Here is a 22,532-nt window from a genome sequence, read left to right on the forward strand (position 1 = left end):
TATCAGGAGGGAAGGCTGAGTGAACCCCATTTTTGTGTGCACACACATATAGTTATTTTTTAAAGTACTATAAAAATACACACTGGGATATAAATGTTCATTTCTGAAGCAATGTTTGAAATGTATGAGTAGGAATATAAATCTGAAAATATATTTCCTCTATATTTAATAAATAAATCTGCATTCTATTGCATATATTATTATGAAAAAATTACCATTTAAAAAAAAAAGAGAAAAATAGTAGCATAAATCAGAATGAGACCAATTTCAAGGATGTTAAATTTCCGTTTGAGTTTAAAATTGGGCCTCTATATATAGAATATATTTGAAAATATATTATAAATATGAAGATAGGACATTTATGTCATTAAAAAACACCAGCAAGCATCATAGCTCCAGCAACTCCATGAACAAAATAGCTCACATATATGCAAAACAGCTTCTTTGTATTTCACATAATTTATACAAGCTTTTTCTTTTAAAACACCTCTGAACTTAAAATAGGAGTTTTCTGTACCCTTCTTTTGTAGTTCTGAGTAAACAGCAGGATGCTGGCAGGAACTCTGACTTGCCTGTCCACCATTTATGTTGCTTTCAGTAAAGAAAAACAAAACAAAAGCCAAGCAGTCCTCTTCATGGTGTAAAATGGAAGGCAACTGCTAAACCTTTATAGCCTGATTTCTCTAAGATGATCTAATGTCTCTGTGATGAGCAGTAAGCTGTGATGTTCAGGACTGCAGATGAGTCTTGCCATTCTTGCTGCTTTGTACACAAGGTTGTTCAAAGTAAGTGCATTGCAAAACGCATCAATCGGTGTCAAAAGGCCCAGCAGTTTTTTTAGTGTGCAAACGTATGTTCTCTGTTGGCCGATATGAGAGGGAGCTCATTTTTGTTGTTAGGCTTGGATGTGCGCTGACATTTGGTGGAATGTATTTAATTAGCTGAAGGAAGTATTTTTTAAAGTTTTTCCCAAAAAAAACATAAAAGAAGGGATTCAGACAGTTGTTAAAGTAGGCAATACAAATGGTGAAGGGCATAGCCGTGTCCACAATATCAGTGATTTTGCAGTCTGTTATTACATGTAACTGAATTAACACATCCAGAAAAGTGAACACTTGATGAGGAATCCAGGAAAAGAAGAAGAAAAACACTATTGCCACAATCATCTTAAAAATATCATCATTTCTAGTCTTATTTTTCTGAATTTGATATGCCTCCTTCAAGGTCTTCCAAATTAAGGTGTAGCTCGTTAATATGATCAGAAAAGGAATTAAAAAGCCCAGCAAATTTTTGGACAGACCTAATCCGACCCGGAGCGTCGTGTTATTGTTGTCATACCGAAAGCCACAGACTGTCATGTTCAAGTTCTCAGCAAAGAAGATGTTGCGGTGGATGATGACGGGCAGACTGGCCACGCCGGCGAGGAGCCAGATGGCAATGCAGGTTATCCTGGCCACAAACATGGTACGGCGGATTCGGGACTTCACCGGGTGCACTATGGCCAGGTACCGGTCGATGCTGAGGCACGTGAGCAGGAACACGCTGGCATAGAGGTTGAAACTTATCCCCGCTGATGCCAACTTACACAGACAGTTGCCGAAAGGCCACTGGTACTCCATGGCTGTGTAGGCTGCCCAGAGGGGCAGAGTTATTAAAAAGCACAAGTCAGCCAGTGCCAGGTTTAGAAGAAAGATGCTGGCCACTGTTTTTAATTTCATGTAGCAGTAGATGACAATAACGACCAGGCTGTTCCCAAATATGCCTATGATGAAGATGATGCTGTAGACGGTCGGAACCATAATGTAGATGTAACTGTGCCTCCCTGAAACGGGGCAGTCGACGTGGATTCTTTTAACAGTTTCTTCAGTGGAGTAATTTGGAATCATTTTGATCTCTTCAGCTGCTACCTAGTTTCAGGGATAAAGTATGAAGCTCACACCTAGGAGGGGAAAAGACAAAGAAAGTAGTACTCATGATAGGGATTAAATTTTTTAAAAGTTTCAATTAAATTTCAAGGTTTTGTGTCTGACACAATGTGTCAGTCTTGGAATTGAAAAATAAGCCATCTTCAAGTGTTTTCTCAACCGATTCTTGTTTTAATACAGACTTTGCACAATAATACAGAAGTAAGAATGTTGGGAGTTAGATGAACAATGTTAGGTTCTTTTTAATACAAATGAAATCTAACAAACTTCTTTCAATTAACAAAGTTCCAATTTAAAATAATACTGGTTAGTGAGCATATATAAAAAATAATGAGAGACTGAAAATAGCAGATAACTGTAAATTCAAAAGAGTCTTTAGGCTATTTTCTTTCCATAAATAGGTGACATATCTAAGGAGCAAAGTTATTCCTACATCTCAGAAACTAAACTTAAGCACTCTGAATACTAATTAATTATGTAAATACAGAGTGTAATGCATTAAGAAAATAAGTGAATTTGGACTACTCATTTGTATCTCTGAGGTGAATCACTAGAAATTTTTTCTATACATAATTCTTTGAGACAATTTCTATATCACAGAGGAAGATGAAAACACTCAACATAATACTCTGTTGTACCATAAATACCTTAAATATTTAGAGGTTACCTAACTCCTCATCTGGCTTGGAACTATGGTATTTAACTACTAGTAAGGGGGAAAAAAAATCCATGAAAATCCAGACATGTGCTAATCCATTGCACATTAACAGCTGTAAAAAGAGTTTAAGAAGGGTGCAAGGAGGAATAACAATTCATATTACTTCTTCAGTTACTGACATATTTATCTATCCAAAAGTTGAAGTTCCATGTCTGGACCATATTAAGGGTACAGCAATGGTACGTAATCTCCTTTACACGACACCTGTTGGGTTTGCCAGGACCTGTGTTTTCTGCAGGAATCATTTTTTTATTTAACGACTTATGACTTTAGAGAGCAGGTCATATGGTATGACTCTGATACTAAATATTTTCCAGAGTCTCCAGATAGTCCTCCCTCAAAAATAGTGGATATTTTAAAAAAATAAAAAATTAATAGTTATTATCACAGAGTTTATTGCTGTCTGTAAGTTCCTGACAGCTGTCAGCCAAACCCAAGTTGTGCTGCTTCAGGCAAAGATCAACTGAAATACTTTGGCTTTAAAACCAAACCAAAACAAATCCCAAACAGCGAACAAAACCCTTACGAGTGTAAGTCACTTTTACATAGCTAAATAGACAGACTCTAAAACCTCAGGCAGTACAGATGCTTTCAGAAAGAAGAGATGCCCATTGTTACAGATACACCAGCGATGTTGTTACAGGGGCTGCTCATTATTTGAGTAGTTCAGCACTGACATTCCTGTTAAGTCCAGAATGCTACTGTGTTTAATGTTTGACTTGCTCTCGTTGGAAGACGAATCGTACTCCAAATGGACTGTGTTTTTAATAGGGAAGTGAGGCATAGATATGTTTCAGCAAAGCCCACAGAGGAAGTCTAAGGTGGAGCCAGGAACTGAACCCAGAATACAGGTTGCAGGTGGCATCTTGTGAGTGAGGTCACCCTTTGGCTCTGTTAGCTTTTGAAAGACTTGTTATATCTCTGTCTTAGCTCATGTTCTATTATATGTTTGCCTTGATAAGCTAGGAGGGTAATTTCAATATTCAGGTTCTTGATTAATTCTGTCAAGTTTGGAATAACTAGTGAAAAGCAACTAATAGAGCCTTTATCAGGATGTGCCATGCAACACTTCCCCAGTCTCTCCAGTTCATTCTGTGAATCTGTGAGCCTTGTTTCCTCAGTTGCTGTAGATGCCTCAAANGGGGGGTGTCATTCTCATCACATGTGGCACTGTAGTACAGCCTGAACAAAACTTGGCTTTCAAACTGTGCCAAGTCTGGAATACATTGTGTTTGGCTCTGTAGAAGGTCAGGCTACCCTCAGACAGGGAAACCACAATAAAAAGATTTCAAGATAAATCCTCTTATCTCATCCCTTGGTTGAGAAAGAGTCCAAAAGAAAAAAACTATTTTTTTCTTCATATCAGACAATAACTGATAGGTTACGCAACATCAAGGTCTGGCAGTATCTGACTTGTCCCAGCTACATGCTGGTCCTCTGTGTTCACTTACAGCCTTTGCTCACTTATATACCCACTAAAATTACAGCCCAGAACTTTGCAGTATGAAACTGTAGTGTAAAAATCATTGCTGCAAATTCAACTTGCAATAAATTAGATCAGGGCCTAATTAAGGGTGAGCAAGACCTTTGCCTGTGACTAGATTAACAAGTCACTGATACTATTTGGCAAGAATATCCTGGTCTGTCTGTACTAAGTGACAGTATCGGTGTCGAAGACGAAAGTAGCTGATTGTGAATATTCCCTGTTGGATGGGGTTGATTCTGTGCAATGGTAGATGCCAAGGCAATTTTCTCGTGGTTGCTTCATACACCCCTTGAGTGTACGTTTTTGTTTTGCTTCCAAAATCCCTTTTCTACCCACGTGGTGACCTGTACTGTTCCATGTCAGTAGGAGCTTTAGTTGATGCTAATTAATAGCATATGTTCTTTCAAGAAAGTGGAACAGTGATTATATTACATTTTCAGAAATGTGTTAAAATAAACAAAACGATAACTGTGTTGGGAAACTTGTGTCTGGCACTCTGAGGCATTGAATTCCCTGAGCTTATTCTGTAACTCTTGGAAAGTAAAAAAGGCAGAACAATCCCTATGAAGAATCAGGAATTTGTCAAGAAATAGTATGATACCTTGATCTACCTGTACAGACTGTGTAACCCTTCTGGAATTAAAGGTGTAACACTGAAGTCAGTGGAATGGTGCAAATGATGTGTTTGAATGTTACCAGTTTTACATTACACTAAGGAATAACAATCAATAAATGAAACAAATCCATCAGTATTTGCAGAAAATGAAAGGAAAGCAGAAATACATAATGTGGTTGTTTTTGGGTAAACACATACGGGTATGTGTTTACCCACATGTACATCTGAAAACAGTTTGAATGTTACTGTGAGAATGAACCTTGTAGGAGCCTTTTATCTGAAGCACAGATAAAAGGCACTGCTAATCCCAAACTGAATTATAATTTTTTTTTTTTTTAATTTAAAGTTTCAGAGCTATCCTCAAGTAGACCTGTGTCCTTGAGCACAACTGTAATTTCAGAGCATTAGGAAAAGCTTCAATATAGGAGAAGGTAGTTTGTTTTGGAAGCAATATACCCATGACAGTGCTGAGTGGTAAAAGAGGGCTGCAGTGGTAATGTGAATTCCTTATAGACAATTCTTTCTTTTCCATACCACCAACATTTTTGGTGTTTTTCTCACTTGCCACAGTTCACCTCCTTGTCCCAGGATCATGGCTGTATGTATTTTATGCAAAGCAGACACTTCTACGTGGAAGGAACTGCAGATTCTTTAAAATCATTACCAAAATAGATAGCTGGTACAGCTTTATGATGCCAGAATTCACCAGAGCAGGTTAAACGCACTGGCCAGTAAATGCAAGTATTGAAATTGTGCACATTGATAATTCCATGTAAAGCATCTCAAATGACCTGTGTTAACATAATGATAATTGGATCATTTTAAGGTTGATACACAAGGAGCTTTTTCTAAGAGGACTGAATTGATGTGACTGTGAGTGGTGTGGTGACATCAATCTAAAACAAATTATCTGGTGAGCAGCAAACGCCTGTTGTATGTTACTGTCCTGTTTGACCTTTTATCTTTTTTAATTACAATGATTATAATAAGTCACTGATAATGAAATGCTTCAGACTGCTCTACCAACTATTATTTACCGCTCCTTTAATTTCTTCTGTTCTGAACATGCATCCTAATTAAACTGCCTGTGGAAACAAGGAATGCTGGGTTTATGCAAGGTAAACAGCTCTTTGCCCACTGAAAGATAAGACAGAACTGACTGTGGCTTTCTGTGAGAGCTTCATTAGCTATAAATAGGTAAGCAGGTGCCCCAAGTCAGATTTTAAACAAAAATGTGTTATTGATATTTGCTTTGACAAAGATTAAATAAACTCAGGCTGACCAACCCTGCCACAGTTTAGCCACCTTATCATTAGGTAATGTGAGCTTTTTTTCTTCTGAAAGTAGGTGGGTTATTTGCTTTTCTTACAAATGAGAAGATATTTCCATGTTTAATAGGATGCTGTATTTTATTTTTATATAAAATTATTGCACAGGGAAAAGAGAGAATGAAAAATGTTTGGAACAATATGTTCAGTATATTAGCTATGTTTATTTCTGGTGGCATAAACTTTCTCCTTTATCTTGATCGTTTAGTCCCCCCATTTCCTAATTTATTCTATCTCATTTTTTTAATTGCTGAGAAAGTAATGACACACATCCTTTATTGCACAGTCTTTTGGGTTTTTTTCCCTATCCATCAGAATAAAACCCTTTATGCTCATGGCCTTGGTGAATATAGCTATTTCTAATTCACACACATACTTTCTGCTTTCCTGCAGTTCCTGAGCATTACCACTGTGAAGTCATGCATTTACCTTTCTCCTAGCTCTTATTTCTTTTGCTATAACTAATAGTCTGCATTCCCCACTCATGGCTTTCCTAAGTATTTTCAATCCAGAGTTGGTAAGTGAACTGTGAAGGGAAGGAGAAATGCAAACAAAGGTATGCAATTCAAACCATGGTGGCATTACAATGTGCTCTTGTCATCACTGCCACCATCTTCCACAGGGGTCAGCATCTGACTTCATGGTAAATGACGAAAAATCGAAAGATTACTGAAAAGGAACTGCGATAGGTAGTACAACACCAGACACTGTTCATCAGTTCATCGACACCAAGAACAGAAAGCAAACCTCAATAGGTCTGTGTTAGTGGCTGTCAAGCTGGCTGTTGCTTTTGCAGTTTTGGATCAGGAGGGGGTCTGGTATGAGAACAAACAACTTGCAGAACCTTGTACTGGCCTATGCATTTCCATTTAACAGCTGTTCTCCTGGTCAGTTCCTCAAGAGGCAGCTGCCAGTCTATTGAAATTGATGTTAATTTTGTGGTGTTTGCTTTTAAAATTATTTAAAAGAATTTATATATTTAATTCTCTAACCTATATGTGGATTCTTTGTGCCTTCCCCTTGCAAACATTGAAGCTGGCCTGCTTCGCTTCTGCTAGCTCTATATAGATGGAAAATAAATTTGCATAATCCTTCTAGGATCTGGTTCTTCTGTAACATCAAAACCTAAATTGTGCTAGCAGAGGATCAGTTACTGTTACCTTGTAAATGTGAATTGTTTGTGTATTCTGACCTTCTCTGTAAGAACCTCTCTGTATTTATTTATTTATTTATTTATTTATTTATTTATTTATTTCCTCCTGCACACTTCAAAGGAGTCTGTCCTTCTGCATGATGGCTTCAGAGTTTATTCTGGAATGAATCAACATCTCTCTTCTTTTTGTTCTCCTAGACTACTTTCATAAATTTTCCTTTGACTTCCCAAGTATCTTTCAACTACTCAGTTTCCGTCATAAAATTTATGTGAAAAAGGGACAGATGAAGGGGCTTTTTCCTCTGGGGAAAATCAGTCCTTGTGGCATTTCTGAACAGTAGAATTGGGTGTAAGAGTGATTTTGAGTGATTATGGGGGAGGAAAATGCAAAGGAAAATAACAGAGTGAGGCACAGTGGCATTTAAATTGCTTTGAAGTTTAACCCATATGATACAGATTTCGACCACTAGAGGTCTGTATTTCCTACCTTAAAATAAGAAAATTGATATCTCTTATACTCGAGTACCATCAGTTTTCAAAGTACCCCTTCTTTCAAGATTATTTAAGATGCAAACACAATGCAAAATACCTATAATTGAACTGCTGCATTTCTGTAAATATAATATACCAGGGTGAACTACTTTCAGTTCATTTTACTATTTACTAGTTTATATCTAATTTCCTCTATTCTAGCAAATTCCTGCTTTTGCTAACCTTCAGTCCAGTTCTTGCACTTGTAAGTCACAGAGTAAGATCCTGATATCTTATTTTTTCAAACACATACACATCTTAAATTCTCTAAAGTTTCCGAGACAAATTAAGAAGAGTATTTTCAAAGAAATGAAAAGAATAGTTTACTTTAACAATGCAGACGGAAAAGTAGCAACACCTACTCATTCATCTAAAAGATTATTTTAAAACTAACTAGGTATGTTGTTAATCATACAACGCTTTTTCCAAATATCAGCCAGTTTTGAAGGAAGATATTTTATTGTTGCAATTGACACTTCAGAACTACATTTTTTAAAAAGCAATTTAAGGGATTTTTGGAAATTGAAAGGTAACATGAGCATACACATTTTGTTATCCAAATGGTGTGCATATTTCACAAACTGCAAGTAATTTAATAATTCAAAAATGAAAGCATATGTAACACTTTTTACACCATCCCTCACCCCCACTTTTACTAAATACACTTGGGTTTGTCATTATCCCTTTGGACAGTGTCAGTACATAATGGTGTTATTCTGTTTCAAACTATTGATTTACCTGAATATTTCCCTAATGCTAGTAGGGACAAACAGCTTTTAAATCAGATAGAGAAGAAAGGCTGTCACTGTTACGATGACATTTATTTTATTGAAAATGGTAGATGAGCAAATTAGAACTGAAAAATGTGCTCTGTTGTCCTGTGCCAGATAAGTAAGACTGATATTTATGTCCAAGGGGTTACACAGGGTCAGTGTATCTCTATGCACTTAAGGGATGTTTGGGCACAAGCATAGAACGTTTATATCTTGAAGATGCTAAAAATAGGAGCACTTAGAAAGAATAGAAGGGATATATAGAGATAGAAAACTAGTAAGCAGTTGGTTAGATTTAAAACAAAGAATAAAGAGATCTAATCTTGCACACTTACACACTTTGCATTAGTAACTGATGAGGCAGAAATTGGCGTAAGTGAAAGACCACTTCTAAAACACTAATTAATGGGGCTGTGGAGTGATGAATAAAATTTTCCAAGTACATTTTGGGGACATTAAATCCTAATATACTACAGTGTAATATGTGACAATTTTTCTGTCCTTTTTAACAGCCTACAGTGTCAAAACACACTGTTATAATGTCAATAGTGGCAGTAGAGGGGAAAGTTTGGATTATTGTTTGCACATATTCTCATAGTACTTAGAGAGTCCAGAAACATTTGAAACATTTCTTCCTACTACTGAGTTCTTTGAACAAAGCTAACTATACCAATTCCCTCCTCGTGTATGGGGTTTTTTTCCAAGAAGTTAGGAAATCCTGATCTACGTATTTCTATAAAATTTTACTCGCAGATATTAATGCCAAGAAAGGATTGCTCAACTTCACTAGAGTTTCTCAGTCTCACTAGAACTTAAGTGGGCTAGCAAATGCTAGTATAGCAGTGATTAAGGGGTTCTTTTGTACAAAATTCGTTGACTGACAGATCCACAGGGCACTCACTATAGTTAGCCAAAAGTCTTTCGGTTTAGAGTAAGTCTAATTCTTTTAGTTTATAGATTTAATTTTTAGAATTCTCCAGCTTTAGGTTTCAAAGTAAACACTGATCTCCTCTATGCACACATAATTTTGTTTTCTCTGCTGTTAAGGGCAGGGAAAACAGTCTTGGGTTCAGTACATGTAGAACTGCACTCTAAAACACTGTCAGCATTTTTAATCTCTTGTGGAAGATCAGTGATGTGGTGGTTTTAGACATTGCTGGCTCTGGCTTGACAGTGTACATGATACTCCAGATCTTTCAGACTTTTCTATCTAATTTTCTTGTCTCTTCATTCACTTTTATCCATCAGAGATAATGTTTTCTTTCTTTGACCAAGGCTGCATGAATGTATTACAAACTCTCTGGTGTTTAATACATCTTAAATATTATAAAACTCTAAGACGTGTGAATATGAAATTATCCAGAGAGCAGTAAGTTAAAACTGAAAAGATACTTAAATAAAGTAAAATATATTTCTAGATTAATACTTCTATTTCAGTACTAAACTGAAATTAAACATCAAAACGCTAAGCTTCAGAAAAGATGTCTGAAAGACAAACCTCAATGTGTCCTGTCACCTTGGTTGCTCTGCCTTGACAGGAATGAAGATCCCTTTTCCTTAGCTAGGTTACTAAACCTATGGCTGAACTACTTTTTAAATATGAAAATTAGTTGTTATAGCAGGAGGCAGTCCCTGCTCTTGTTTATACCACAGGGTAAAGAATTGCCCTTTTTGCTAAAAGAGACTTGAAGACACTTAGACGTATTAAGACTTTGAAACAAGGGCATTAACTACCATCATCAGTCCAGAATGGATCTTTGCAGCTCTGTTCTAGCCATTAACTTTACCAAAAAGGAAGATTGACACTGTTCTGGAAGATAAAAATGGTCAATAATCAGGAGGCTAACCTAATGTCTGCTTCTCAGGGACGCGTCCTCTCCTCATATCACTAACAATGTCATTTACTGCACATTAGATTCCAGGAAAGAAAAAATAAAGCTATTTCAGATCAAGGTAGGACTAGAATTTCTAGGGTTTTCAGCATTAACATGAAAAGATTTTTGAATGACAGCATAATGTAAGCTACTATTTTAGTATGCACATACATCTTACTGCATGTACATAACTTCAGATTTGATGCCTGGTTATGAAGTATCTTTAGGGTATTTGAAAGTACCTGAAAGAGTCAATAGTTAACAAGAATTAAGCCATCAAGTCCCAGAACGAATAAAAATGAGATTAGTTTGAGCTGTTAAAGGTTATGTGCTGCACAGTTACTTTCTCTGAGTGATAGTAAATGAATGGATTAACACATTTCCCTTATTGCAGTTGGAATTGCTTATCTAAAATATAGTGTGCCCCATGTGATCATTTTTAATAAAAGAGAGAAATCAAGTTCAGATTTGTTAGGTGCGAATGAAATAATTCGATGAATTTTTAAGTTTCTATTCTGATAGCTTAGTTTCATGGAATAAGAAGTTTTAAAGTTGTATGTGGGGTTTTTGTTTGTTTCTTTTTGTTTGGTTGGTTTTTGGGGGTGTTGTTTTTCTGTTTCATTTTTGTTTTAATTACACCACATTGCACATCCTACACTTTTCTGGACACCTGACCACACACCTAAAATCTCTATTGGCACCACTGTTTCCATAAGGACTGAACCATAAGCTTCTACTGTGAAATCCTTGAACGTGAGAAGTAAGGGAATGTACATTAATTCTGGGTGTGATCCAGATCTATATTTCAGCCTTAGATTAAAAACTGTGGAGAGGCAAGAGAGAAAAAAAAACCTTACTGCAATAAAAAGCACTGCTGAATGCAAACCTTGTCATGCCTGCTTCTAACAACAGAGATCAGATGCAATGAGTGAGGTATCTCACTTCCTTTAGGAGCATATATAAAATCACAATTTGACTTCCTGGACATTTCAAGTATTTGTTAACCTGTCTTCTCCACTGAAGCTTGTGGGTGCCTCCTGTGTACGCAAAAAATAGCAGTAACAACAACTGCTCTTCCTTCCCAACTGGTAGGAGAAATACTATTATATTACTGTGATTTCAAGCATGCAAAGCTTAATAAGGGGTTCCGAGACATTTTCTCTGCTGTTTTGAGTATCACTGGACTCTGGTCATTCTTATTTCTTGCTGAAATGAATGTTTGTGAATCCAACACTGAAAGAATTTTTAAGTTTCACTGTCCAGATCTTCTTAGTCAGTGGTTGCCCTGGTCCAGTAGAAGGCAATTATCGCCTAGAGAGTGGACTTTTAGGAGGAATAAAGGCTACTTCCATAAATTGCTATGAATGCAAGACAAAGCCTTTCTCTGCTATTGCTGTTTAAGGAAGAGATGATGTTCTGAGCCACACAGAGAGACATCTAGGCGTTTAGCTTGTTGTTTTACTGGTTTTAACAGTATCTGAATTTATAAAGACAATAGCTGCAGCTCTAGTCGTAACCTGGAGGTCCCAAGGTGACTCATGGGAAGTCCTTGCTTGCAAACTGTTATCCTGATACTGACTCCAGGACATGTCAGAATATGTGTATGGGCTCCTTCTCACAGTTTTTGCAGCATATAAAATTCTAAAACAGTGTTGTATTTTAATTTGAAAACTAATATATTAGAAATGTGGATCACTTAACATGGTTGTTGGCTAGAGCAATTTCTGCAACACAGATTCTTCTTCTACAGGGACATGGTGCTACTCTCACAGGCAGCTGTGAGAAGCAATGGGTACACTGTTCACTTCTTTAGACTCCCCTGACTCCCACCAGGAAGACTCTCAGCTTTTATTAAGTGAGATGAGTCCATGACAAGGGTAAATGGTTCTATCTTTTGGTTTATAATGGATAGCTGTACTGTCAGGTAATGTGTGTGAAATGGAATGTATCAATCATGAAACCTGGGCTGCTTTTGCCTTTTGGTCCAGGAAGAAATAAAATATGGTAAAGGATAAAACATCTCTTAAATTCTGTTAAGAATGTAAAAATAATAAAATGGTTGTATATCATTAATGGATGGAAAATAAGAATGATAATAGGGAGGTAGAAAAAAAAATCCAAATCAGTATAGCCAGATAAGGACTGGCTGTAAGAAGGGTATTACAATCCAGGCTGAGGAAAGATACTGGGTGAGGTCAATGAATATATGCTTACCAGCCTCTGGGTAAAAACAGGTAAAATTTATACAAGTTTAAACTCTTGGTTATAATTGCAGTTTTTAATAATTTGGCAGAAAAAGGGATTTCATGCATCTGAATTAGAAATGACAGTGTTCTGAAATGGTTAATGCACAAGTGACATGCCCACAGCAATATGTAATCACTGTCAGCACCTTCTCTGTTGCTGGCAGAGATCACAACAGAAAATGGAAAGGAAAGGCCAAAGCTGCAATTGCTTCCACATGAACCAAAGCACCTACTTCTGGGAGAAAATAATTTTTCTGCATCTTTGGCCTTTATCTGTTTTACAGCTTTACTGTGAAAGACTCAATCAGGGGTGTTACTAGTATAAATCTACCAAAAGTGATGCTTTAATTACATTTCTGTTGCTTCCTCTAGGCAAAGATGTTTCTAGGAAGAAGGATAAGGGACACAGCTAATAACCTTGTAGACAAAGCTGGCAGGTGATAGGACCTCTTTGTGGAACTTCCAGTTAGTCCAAATAGAGGCTTCCTTGCTTTGTCCTGGTAGTTTACTTTATTTAGAGACCACAGTGTCATTTGCCACTCTCTTAGAGCCATGTAACTCTTCTGTTAAGCCAGAAGATGCAGTGGCAAAAAGTTAACATTGTGTATTCAGTTTACATTCCTCAACAACTTTCCTTAGTTAAAGGTGAGATAATAATGTGATGAGCAACAAACCCTGCAAAATAACTTTACTTCTACTTTCCTGGTACAAGGAACTGCCTTTCTGTACTTTCTTGTAAAGCAGCAAGAAAGGTGCCACACGAGAGCTTACATACATAGATTTGCTCAAAGTTGTAAAGCAAATCAGTAGCATTTTGACATACGTGGCAACATTCTGCTGTGTATGAAGCCTTACCTGTATGGTAATCCTCAAAAGAACATTTTCCTGCCATTAAGCTAAATTACCAGGCTGGGGCCATGATGCATCCGAGAGCTTTACAGGCTTAATGTGCAGTCCGTTCTGCAGGATGTACTTTCTTTTTTTACATGATATTCCCCACCCTAACCCCCCTCTTGCCCCTCAAATACAGAAGGCAAGTGTAAATTAATTATTAACAAGCTCTAGAAATGCACTGTGCAGAGCAATATAGTTATCCTTATCTGCAATAATGGTTAATATGTGAGAAAGTGGGAGAGAAACACTTAAAATTCTCTGCTTCTACTCCAGAAATGGGGAGATTTCTGTCAAACAGAAGTGTTCCACTTTCTAATCTAATGGAAGTTAGATGAGTTGGCTGAGAGTAGCTCATGTTGCGTATTGTTACCTAAAAGACTTTCCCTAAAACCCTCTAACGAATCCCATTCCTGTTGCTTTCCACCAATATGGTCAAAGTGAGTAACAGAATCTTTTGCTTTGAGTAATGAAAACATTAACTCAAGTATAAGCACATGAGCAGGTGCACCATGTCTATGTGGACACAGATATACCAGCACGACTAAAGAGTCTGTCACATTAACTAAATCAACTAATATGGAATATTTATTGCTACCTTTCCAATACCATGGCTTTTGATTTCCATATATTTTCCCACTAGTCAGTGTTATGGCTCTGAGGAAAGCAAACCTTGCACTAAACACCTTTATTCTTTTGACTTCAAGCTGAAAAATAGTATTTGTCTTCCTGAACAAGCAAAGGCAAATGTACTGTGGATTTCTGTGCAAGAAAATGGATGTTAGATTTCGACACCTTAGTTCAGAGGAAGCTTTGTCTTCCACATGTCAAAATTCATCAATCTGTAATAGGATTTGGTTCACTGTGTCTGACTGAGACACTTGATTACTTTTCTTATTATATAATTAACTTAGACATCCTTACAGTGGGAAAATATCACACAACAGCAGTACCCCTCAGAAAAGACTTTTTTTCCTTAAATGAGAATGTTAGGAACAGCCTGGAGGGAAAAGTTAAAAGATTAAAAGCAAAGGATCAGCATGGAGGCTTAATGAATCGCTCATTAGGGTCAGAAAAAGGGAACCAAAGGCAGAAAGGAAAAAAACCCAGTCTGAGGAACCGGCAAAGTACAAGAGTTTATTCAGACCAAAAAAATCTTTTAAAATGTTAATGCAGCTAAGTCCAAGAGAAGTTAGTATAATTGTAACTGTTAGTAAGTGTAACACAGAAAACATAGAGGCCCAATTGTGCTTTCACTTGCACAAAACTCCTGTTAAGGGCAGCTTATTATGAGAACTAGCAGAAAATTTGAGAAAACAGATATAAAGACAAGCAAAGTATCCATGATTTTTATAAAAATCAATTAGACTAGGGAGTTGCTAAGGGGTTAATCAAAGAGAAGGAAAGGTCGAACGCAGACACCTTAATCCATGTCAGTGTGAAAGTATTATAATGTATTATCCACGGAAAAATGGGTTACTATGGTCCTTAGTGCTTTGTCTGGAAGGTGGCACACTTCATAGAATGATACCAAAATAGATGTTCTGCCAAATTTGTACAGCTTGTTTCCTGTTTTCTTCCAAAGTAAAATTTATTGCTATATTGTAGAAGTAAAATTAATTGGTGAACTCTCTTTGCTGTCCTGAGATGTTCCTTGTGGGTCCTGAGGACCATCCACAGAGGCAGCGAAAAAAAAGGCCGCTGCTACAGCTGTAGGGAGCTAAGCTATGATACTGTGGATCAGTATATCACATATATCACATCTTCAAGGGAGTGCAGTCTTGGTTCTCAAGCAAAAAACTCCACAGAAGCCTGGAAAGAGTAGTACTGTGCTCTCCCAAAGCTACATGAGCTTTACTTTAGTGCTAGGAAAATTCGTGTGCAAATCCTTGGATGTGTGGCTGTCCTGTAACGACGTGGCTTTTTTTTTGATGGTATGTTTAAGAAAATGGAACAGCATCATAAAATGTATTTGAAGGCAATATGTTTTTAAACTCTTTTTCTTTGAAGTACTTTTTAGGAAGCCCATAGGTGAAAGAATATTTTTTACCTGATTTGAGAAAAACTGTATTGTCTAATCACAGTAAGCTGCTCATAAAAAAACCAAGAGGAAAACAATGAAGACGAAATCTAACAGCAGAGCTTGAGTCTTGCTTTGAAAACATATATTGATTCTTGCTCCATGCTTTCAATTTCTAACTGTTGTACATCAAGTAAAGAGCCTGAGGTGGGAGAAAACTCTGAGCAACTCCAGTGGTAGCAGACTAACTCCCCTCTGCAGGGGGAGAAAGTAAATCTGTACAAACTTTTGGGCTTGGGCAACAAGAATGAGGGAAGAAAGGAGAAATAAAGAAAACCAATAGGAGCTTATAAAGAAAGAGATGAAAAGACAACATACATCCTATAAATTTAGATTGGGAGGGGCATGCATGATTTCTCAATAAACAAGCTCAGGTTGCATCTTTGTACGTCACTTGCTGTCTGCCTCAAGTGAAGGCTCTGGCCAGCCTGTGTTGATGCTAAAGGAGGTTTAAATGGAGGATAACTGCCAAAGGAATATTTTTTTAGAGGTGTTAACTAGTGCATTTTTCTCCCTGTGTAAGCCCCCTAAACATGAAAGTACAGCTGTTCTGAGGTTTTCTGGAATGTTTTACTATTTGCATGGGTTCTTCTGGGCCAGAAAAGCTGAGGTACTCTTGTTCAGTGTATCCTCTGTTTTCAGAAAACAGAGTGGATTCAGGAATACTGTTTTATTTTCTATTTCTGTTCCTGTAATACATCTACTGATTATTAGATTCCACTAGCCAAGGATCTATCAGTAGCTGACAAACCTGAATGACCTAGAAGTAAAGAAAGGAATAGGTGAATTAGCTGAAATTAGGAGTTTTGTTAAATCATTCTTTGTTCCAGCCATAGCTGCAATTGTAGCTTTCACCTCAAGCAGTGAAACACTGTCTAAATATTGACCTTGCCCAAATTCAGTACTGGTTTCCTTAGATATTACCAGTTACCTTTTGCTGCAGCCTGCTTTTTGTCTTGTCTTCAATCATGCCACTCACGGATGCATTGCCAGTCTGATCTCACTTTCCTGCTGTGAGGTTGTCTTCAGTTATTACCTGTTTTCTGTGCCTATAAGAGAAATGCTACTCAACTACAATAAAAAGTGATAAACTCCACAAATAGTAACCAAGCATTCTAGCTAGCGTTGTTATATAGTGAATACTTGGACAGTTTTGCTAGCAAACAAAACCCAAATGGAATGAAAACTGCAAAAGAGACCTGAAAGGCCAAAATCTGTAGTTCTTTCACATAATGGTGCAACAGAGAATACTAACAGCGTGTCATTGGGAGCATGATCTTTTTCCATCCTTAGTTGCAATTCGCTTGAAGGCTGAGAGTAATTTTAATATAATCCATCATTTATCTGAACATAAGACCATAAATGACTAGACCAGCGATTCTATTTCATTTGTGCTTCATTTCAAACAATCACAGCTGCTAGGACTTACAGTCAAGATAACCTTTCTTCATTTCTTTGTTATAGCTGAGGTAAAAAAAAATAAGTACAAGTACCATAACTCTCCTAATTTGTCAAATTTTTGAAATGCCCCAAAATGATCAAAAACTGGCAAAGATTCTTCTACGGTACATTGGGCAATTGTTTGGTTGGTTGTGTTTGGTTTTGTGGGTGTGGTTTTTGTTTTTTTTTTTGGTGTGTGTGTGGGTTTTTTTGTTTGGTTGGTTTTTTTGTTGGTTTTTTTTTGTTGGCAAGGGATAAGTTTTAGGAGATGGTACAGAACATGGTATGAGTGCTCTGAGTAGAAGTGCACTGTCTATTGGTGAAAGTGATCTTAAAAATTTACTGATGGAAGTGGAACTAAAAGAAAAACTGTCATTAGCAAAAGCTTACTGGCTTGCTTTTCACTGCAGGGTGTTTAGGATCAGAAGGGGACAGAAAATGATACTGTAGTTAGTAACTTTCTTATATACAGCCTCAACTGCACTGAAATTAGTTTTGCTGAAGGTTTTCTGTTCTTCAGGCTGCAGTGACCCTGCCTAATGATGTCTGTACATCTCTGAACATGAGGTTGCCACTTACTCAAACTCTCGAACATATTTGAACTCACCTTGTGTTTACATGCAAGGATTTCAACTGTGCATAAAAGTTAATTCCAGATAAGTAGCTGAGGTTCAATCCTCAGCAACAGCAACCTCTTTATTCCTGTTGGTGTTGCAGAAACTAATCCTACAATAGTAAAGAGAACAATGGAAGTCTTCCCTCCACATTTCCCTCTCTTCATAAGTGATCCACATTTTTCATTCTGTTTTCAGAATTTCATGAGATTTCTAAAAATTTTTCTTGGTGACATTCTGCCATTTTACTTCACCTAGGTTCTCAAACCTGATCCTACTTGTGCAGAGGCTGACTTTTTAAGAATACCACAGTCACCCTTAGGATTAACTGTCCAAAAATCTTAACTGCCATCCAAGAATACCTCAAAATTCTTAATTAATGTTTGAGAGGAACACAAATGCAATATCTGTGTCACTGCATTTCTGATGGAATTGTTGTGCAACTGAGGGCATGAGGCAATAAGCTAGATAAGGCTTAAAATTGAACCAAGATTACCTAAGGGCTAGAGATTTAGCTAAACGTGCAATAGAGCCTACAAAGCAGACTGTTGTGGGTCCTCAGTGGCCAGGCTATACCCTGACCCAGTCCTTCTCGCTGTAAGCTCTCAACCTGACTGTGCTTGCAATTCTGAAAAGATTCTGAGCTTATGCTTCTCTTCCTGGAGAGAGATGATGGTTGCTGTGTTGCCAGCATTACTATCAGAAATAGAGAATGGGTATACTTTGCTTTGCTGTCCACCACCCTTGCCCTGACTTGGCCATTTGACTGCTTCCCTTCTTGTATGTAATATAGAGCCCAAGCAAATCTACTTGTAGGCTGATGAATCTTGATAACCCATTTCCCCAACTCAGCATTATATTTAACATATCTGATTTAAATTGTAGTTGATTTCTCCACTTACTGAGGTGGTCTCCTAGAAGATAATGATTAAATTCAGCTAAAAAAAAAGCACCAGATTAGCTCTGTAATACAAGTTGGACACAGTATTTGATTAAAGGAATGCATAAAAATCCATATTCTCTGTCCACGTCAAGACCAAACATGACCTTTTAGGAACTCATCCACGTGGAAGAGTAGACTTGAGGTGCAGGGGACAGACACGTGCCAACCACTCAAACAGTTAGATGCTTCTCACAGTGTGATTAGGAGCCCTAAAATTTGGGCAGTTATAGCCAAAGGAGAGATTATGAATACTACTGGTGACACCAGTAGCTTCTGGAATGCAAGAAGGTCCAGAGGAAAAGAAGAAGTAGTGAGAAAGTGGGAGAAATTTATGACTGCTTAAAATATTTTCAACTATCATTATACCTTTGTATATAAATGATTTTACCTAGGACAGTGTAATGAGAGTTTGTAATTCATGTGACTTTAAATTACCATATGAATTACTATGACTGTGGTACAGAACAACAGGCAGTGCCAGAAAAAAGGACTATCTAAATACACTCCTTTAACAAACATGGAGGATAAAATGACCACAGTGCAGAAAACTTAGAAGTAGAAAAATGCGGTTAGTGCCCATTATCTGAAGTAAAATTTTTTTAATGGGCATTAGCTCTGATATTTATTTCCATGTCAGTCCATACATTTCTAGAAAGTGTAAATAAATCACCACATTTACATTCTGCATCTGCCTCTGTTTTTATAGAACAACAAATAACAAAAAGAAACATGATACATTTTCCAATATTTAATGCAATTAAAGATAATATTATTCCTTCAGCAGGTAACAAAAATACAATCATGCATCTTCTTATTCTAAGACTGTAAAGAGCAGGTTGTTGAGTTGTGATGTTTGAAACCGAAAGGCAGCACTCTCCTCCCTTCTGCAGTGTTGTGGTTACTGGCATTCCAGGCTGGTATTTGCTGCCTTTTAAACAAGTAACTTCTAGCTGCAGTTTGCACATGCTGTCCATCCCAAGCAAGGTACCATGTCAAAGCAGAAAGGCAGGAACACCTTACACCATTGGAAATGGGTGCACTTCTGCCCTCCTCCTCTGTGAAAATTAACTGTTTCCATCTATTTCTGTGACAAAAGGGGCCAATAATTCAGCTATATTCAACTTCAGTGATAAATGTGACTTCTTATAATTGTACAGGACCACTACTTTCTCAGTTTAGCAACATAAACTAGGAAGCACTCAATAATTATAACTGGGTTTTTTCTGCTATGTAGTTCAAGTTGTAGAGGGGAAAAGTGTACTGAAATACAGAAATATATTTGGAAAGGCATATATTTGAACTTAATATATGAGCAAAAGCCTAATTTGTAGGGATACTTCTTATTTTTGAAAGATGCTGTAATTTAAAAGATTATAGTGGCAACAAGCAAAATGGACTGCCATAGGCAGGAGTATGAAACATTTGTTTGACACTAAAACAGACCTAAAAGAACGTTTCTACATCATCATGATAATTACCTGCTTCAGGCCATACTTAATCCTCCAATTCAGACAAAAATCTAATCATGTTAGCTCTGTGTTCATGCAAGTGAAAAGATGCCTCCCCTAAACAAAAAATCTCTCTTGACCCTCACCTTGTGATTTTACTGAGTCCATTTACTAGCTTGTCCCATGCTATGCAACACAACACAATCCGAACAAGTACTGCTACTTTTGGAAGTGATGGAAATTTACAGTGAACTGTAGCATACTCTGGGCAGAATCCTGCTGTCGCTTATTGGCGTACACCTCATTAATTCTAGGGGATTTGCAGAAATAGGTGTAACTCAATGCTGTAATTTTACTGCTTGTACACATCGTGATCTGATTGACTGACTTAGTTACTGATACACCAGTTGATTTACTTGGAAGAATACAGGGAGGGCTTGTGCCCATAAATAACTGGTAACATATTTTAATGCATGGAGAGTGGAAGGACAGTAAGTATATTACAGGATCTCACCTGAACTTGCTGAAGAACTCTAGTCCAGTGTGAATCCAAGAAGTTTGGAAACTCGCTAATGCCAAGCAGAAAAAAAAAAAAGGGGGGGGGGGGGGGGGAGGAGAAGAAAGAAAAGGAAGGGGAGCAATTTAACTTTTCCTAACTAAAATTTGATCTCTGATAGTAGATTGGCTTTTTTTTTTTTTTTTTTTTTCCCTGTAGGAAAAGGATAAATCTGGTTATGGGAAGTCAATGCTACACAATTTTGAGGAAAACCATACTTGCTACTAACTGGTGAAAGTTGCATAGCCTGTTAGACTGAAAAAAACTGCACTCTTTACACAAGTCTCAAAAATCATGAGCATCACTTTTGGTGACTTTTGATTAATTTCGATCATGAGCTTAGCACAGTAATAACAATTTAGTTGCTCATCTGAATCTGATCTTGACCATAGGTCATAGGGCTGGTCTTTGTAGGTTGATGGGATCACCCGTGATGGTGAGGTGCCGTTACCGCTCTGAGCGCTGTGCCTTCTAACAAAGGATGCCTCTGCTTTCTCCTCAAAGTGTTGACAGGACACGAACGCTTACAGACGGCACGGCTGTGAGTCTGTGGGACGCTCAGTCATCTCCAAAATTATGTGGTGCGGGCTTAGCAAGCGGGCCTCGAAGGGCAAGCCAGGGCACGGGGCTTAAACTGTCCGCGTTCTGTCCGGGGCTGAGCCTTTCTCTGCCAACGCCATGTAAGCCAAGTATAAACTCAGCAGGAGGCTGTGCCACAAAGCGCAAACGCTTTCCCTCCGCCGGGGCGAAGGTGCGGGGCACAGCCCGCGGGGGCGCGCAGGGGCCGCTCCGCGCCCGCGGGAGGTTCGCGCTTACCTGGCTCCGACGGGCGGCTCAGCCCCGGCAGCGCTCGGGCCGGGCCGGGCCGGGCCGGGCTGGGCTGAGCTGAGCTGGGCTGAGCTGAGCTGGGCTGGGCTGAGCTGGGCTGGGCTGGGCTGGGCTGGGCTCCGGCCGCTCTCACTCCCGGCCTCGCCGCTCCTCCCGTTCCGAGCGCGGCCCCTCCGTTTATAGCGAGGGGCGTTGCGGCACAGCCCAGCTCGCCCGCTGACTCTCCCCACCCATCTCCCGGGATGGACCCTTCTGACCCTTCTCCCTCCCACTTCCCCCGTTTCTCGCTGCCCTTCCCCGCCCGCCGGCACGCCCGCAGCCGGACTCCCCGCCCGGCGCGGGTGCGGGTGGCGGGCAGGGATGGGGGCCCGGGGGTGGCGGGCAGGGATGGGGGCCCGGGGGTGACGGGCAGGGATGGGGGCCCGGGGGTGGCGGGCAGGGATGGGGGCCCGGGGGTGGCGGGCAGGGATGGGGGCCTGGGGGTGGCGGGCAGGTCGGGGGTGTGCTCGCCCTGGCTCCTGGCGCTGGACAGGGCAGAGCCAGCGCCGGGGACCTGGGAGTGCTGCGGAGGCTGCGGGGATGGGGCGAGGGGTGCGCCAGGGGTGCCCTTCCTTCCTTTGCCTCCAACTTTCTGAAGAAGGGGTCCGAATGATTACAAACATTTGCAATTTCTCAAGGAATCCCCCAGGCCTCCTCTGAGCACAGCTGAAATGTTCTGATCACCCCTAATAAATTTGCAATAAATATATAGCTGCCTAATAAATCTGGCAGAATTTGTTCTCTGGGAGTAAAGGGGAGAGGAAACAGGTATGTTAAACCCCTTTGGAATACATGTCCTAGGAGGGCTCTTCACACCACTGCTGTCATTTAAAAAACCAATTTTTTGTATGAGGGATTTTGCTTGTTTCCCTCTTGATCTGGTAAACAAGACAGGGAACAACTTCTCAGGCAGGATTTCTTAGACTGTCATGTTCATCAAGAACAGGATTTCAGAAGTTACGTTTCACTGTAGGGTCATCACATCTTAGTTATGGACAGAGCTAAAGCTTCCAGTGGAAAGTGCCCAGATGCAGGTTGCTTCC

General features: G+C 38.9%; 1 protein-coding gene across 1 annotated transcript; it reads right to left on the reverse strand.

Moving 5' to 3' along the window:
* Positions 1–170: 170 nt before the first annotated feature.
* Positions 171–16,666, reverse strand: AGTR1 (angiotensin II receptor type 1). Its single transcript, XM_027883579.1, has 2 exons — positions 16,553–16,666; positions 171–1,939 (listed from the first exon to the last, which is right to left on the reverse strand). The coding sequence occupies exon 2, from the start codon at positions 1,884–1,886 to the stop codon at positions 807–809; it is 1,080 nt and encodes a 359-aa protein (XP_027739380.1). The 5' UTR covers positions 1,887–1,939; positions 16,553–16,666; the 3' UTR covers positions 171–806.
* Positions 16,667–22,532: the final 5,866 nt, after the last annotated feature.

This window comes from Empidonax traillii, unplaced genomic scaffold (assembly GCF_003031625.1).
Source record: "Empidonax traillii isolate 1590-97213 ecotype Southwest subspecies unplaced genomic scaffold, ASM303162v1 scaffold129:size1329583, whole genome shotgun sequence".
Lineage (NCBI taxonomy): Eukaryota > Metazoa > Chordata > Aves > Passeriformes > Tyrannidae > Empidonax > Empidonax traillii.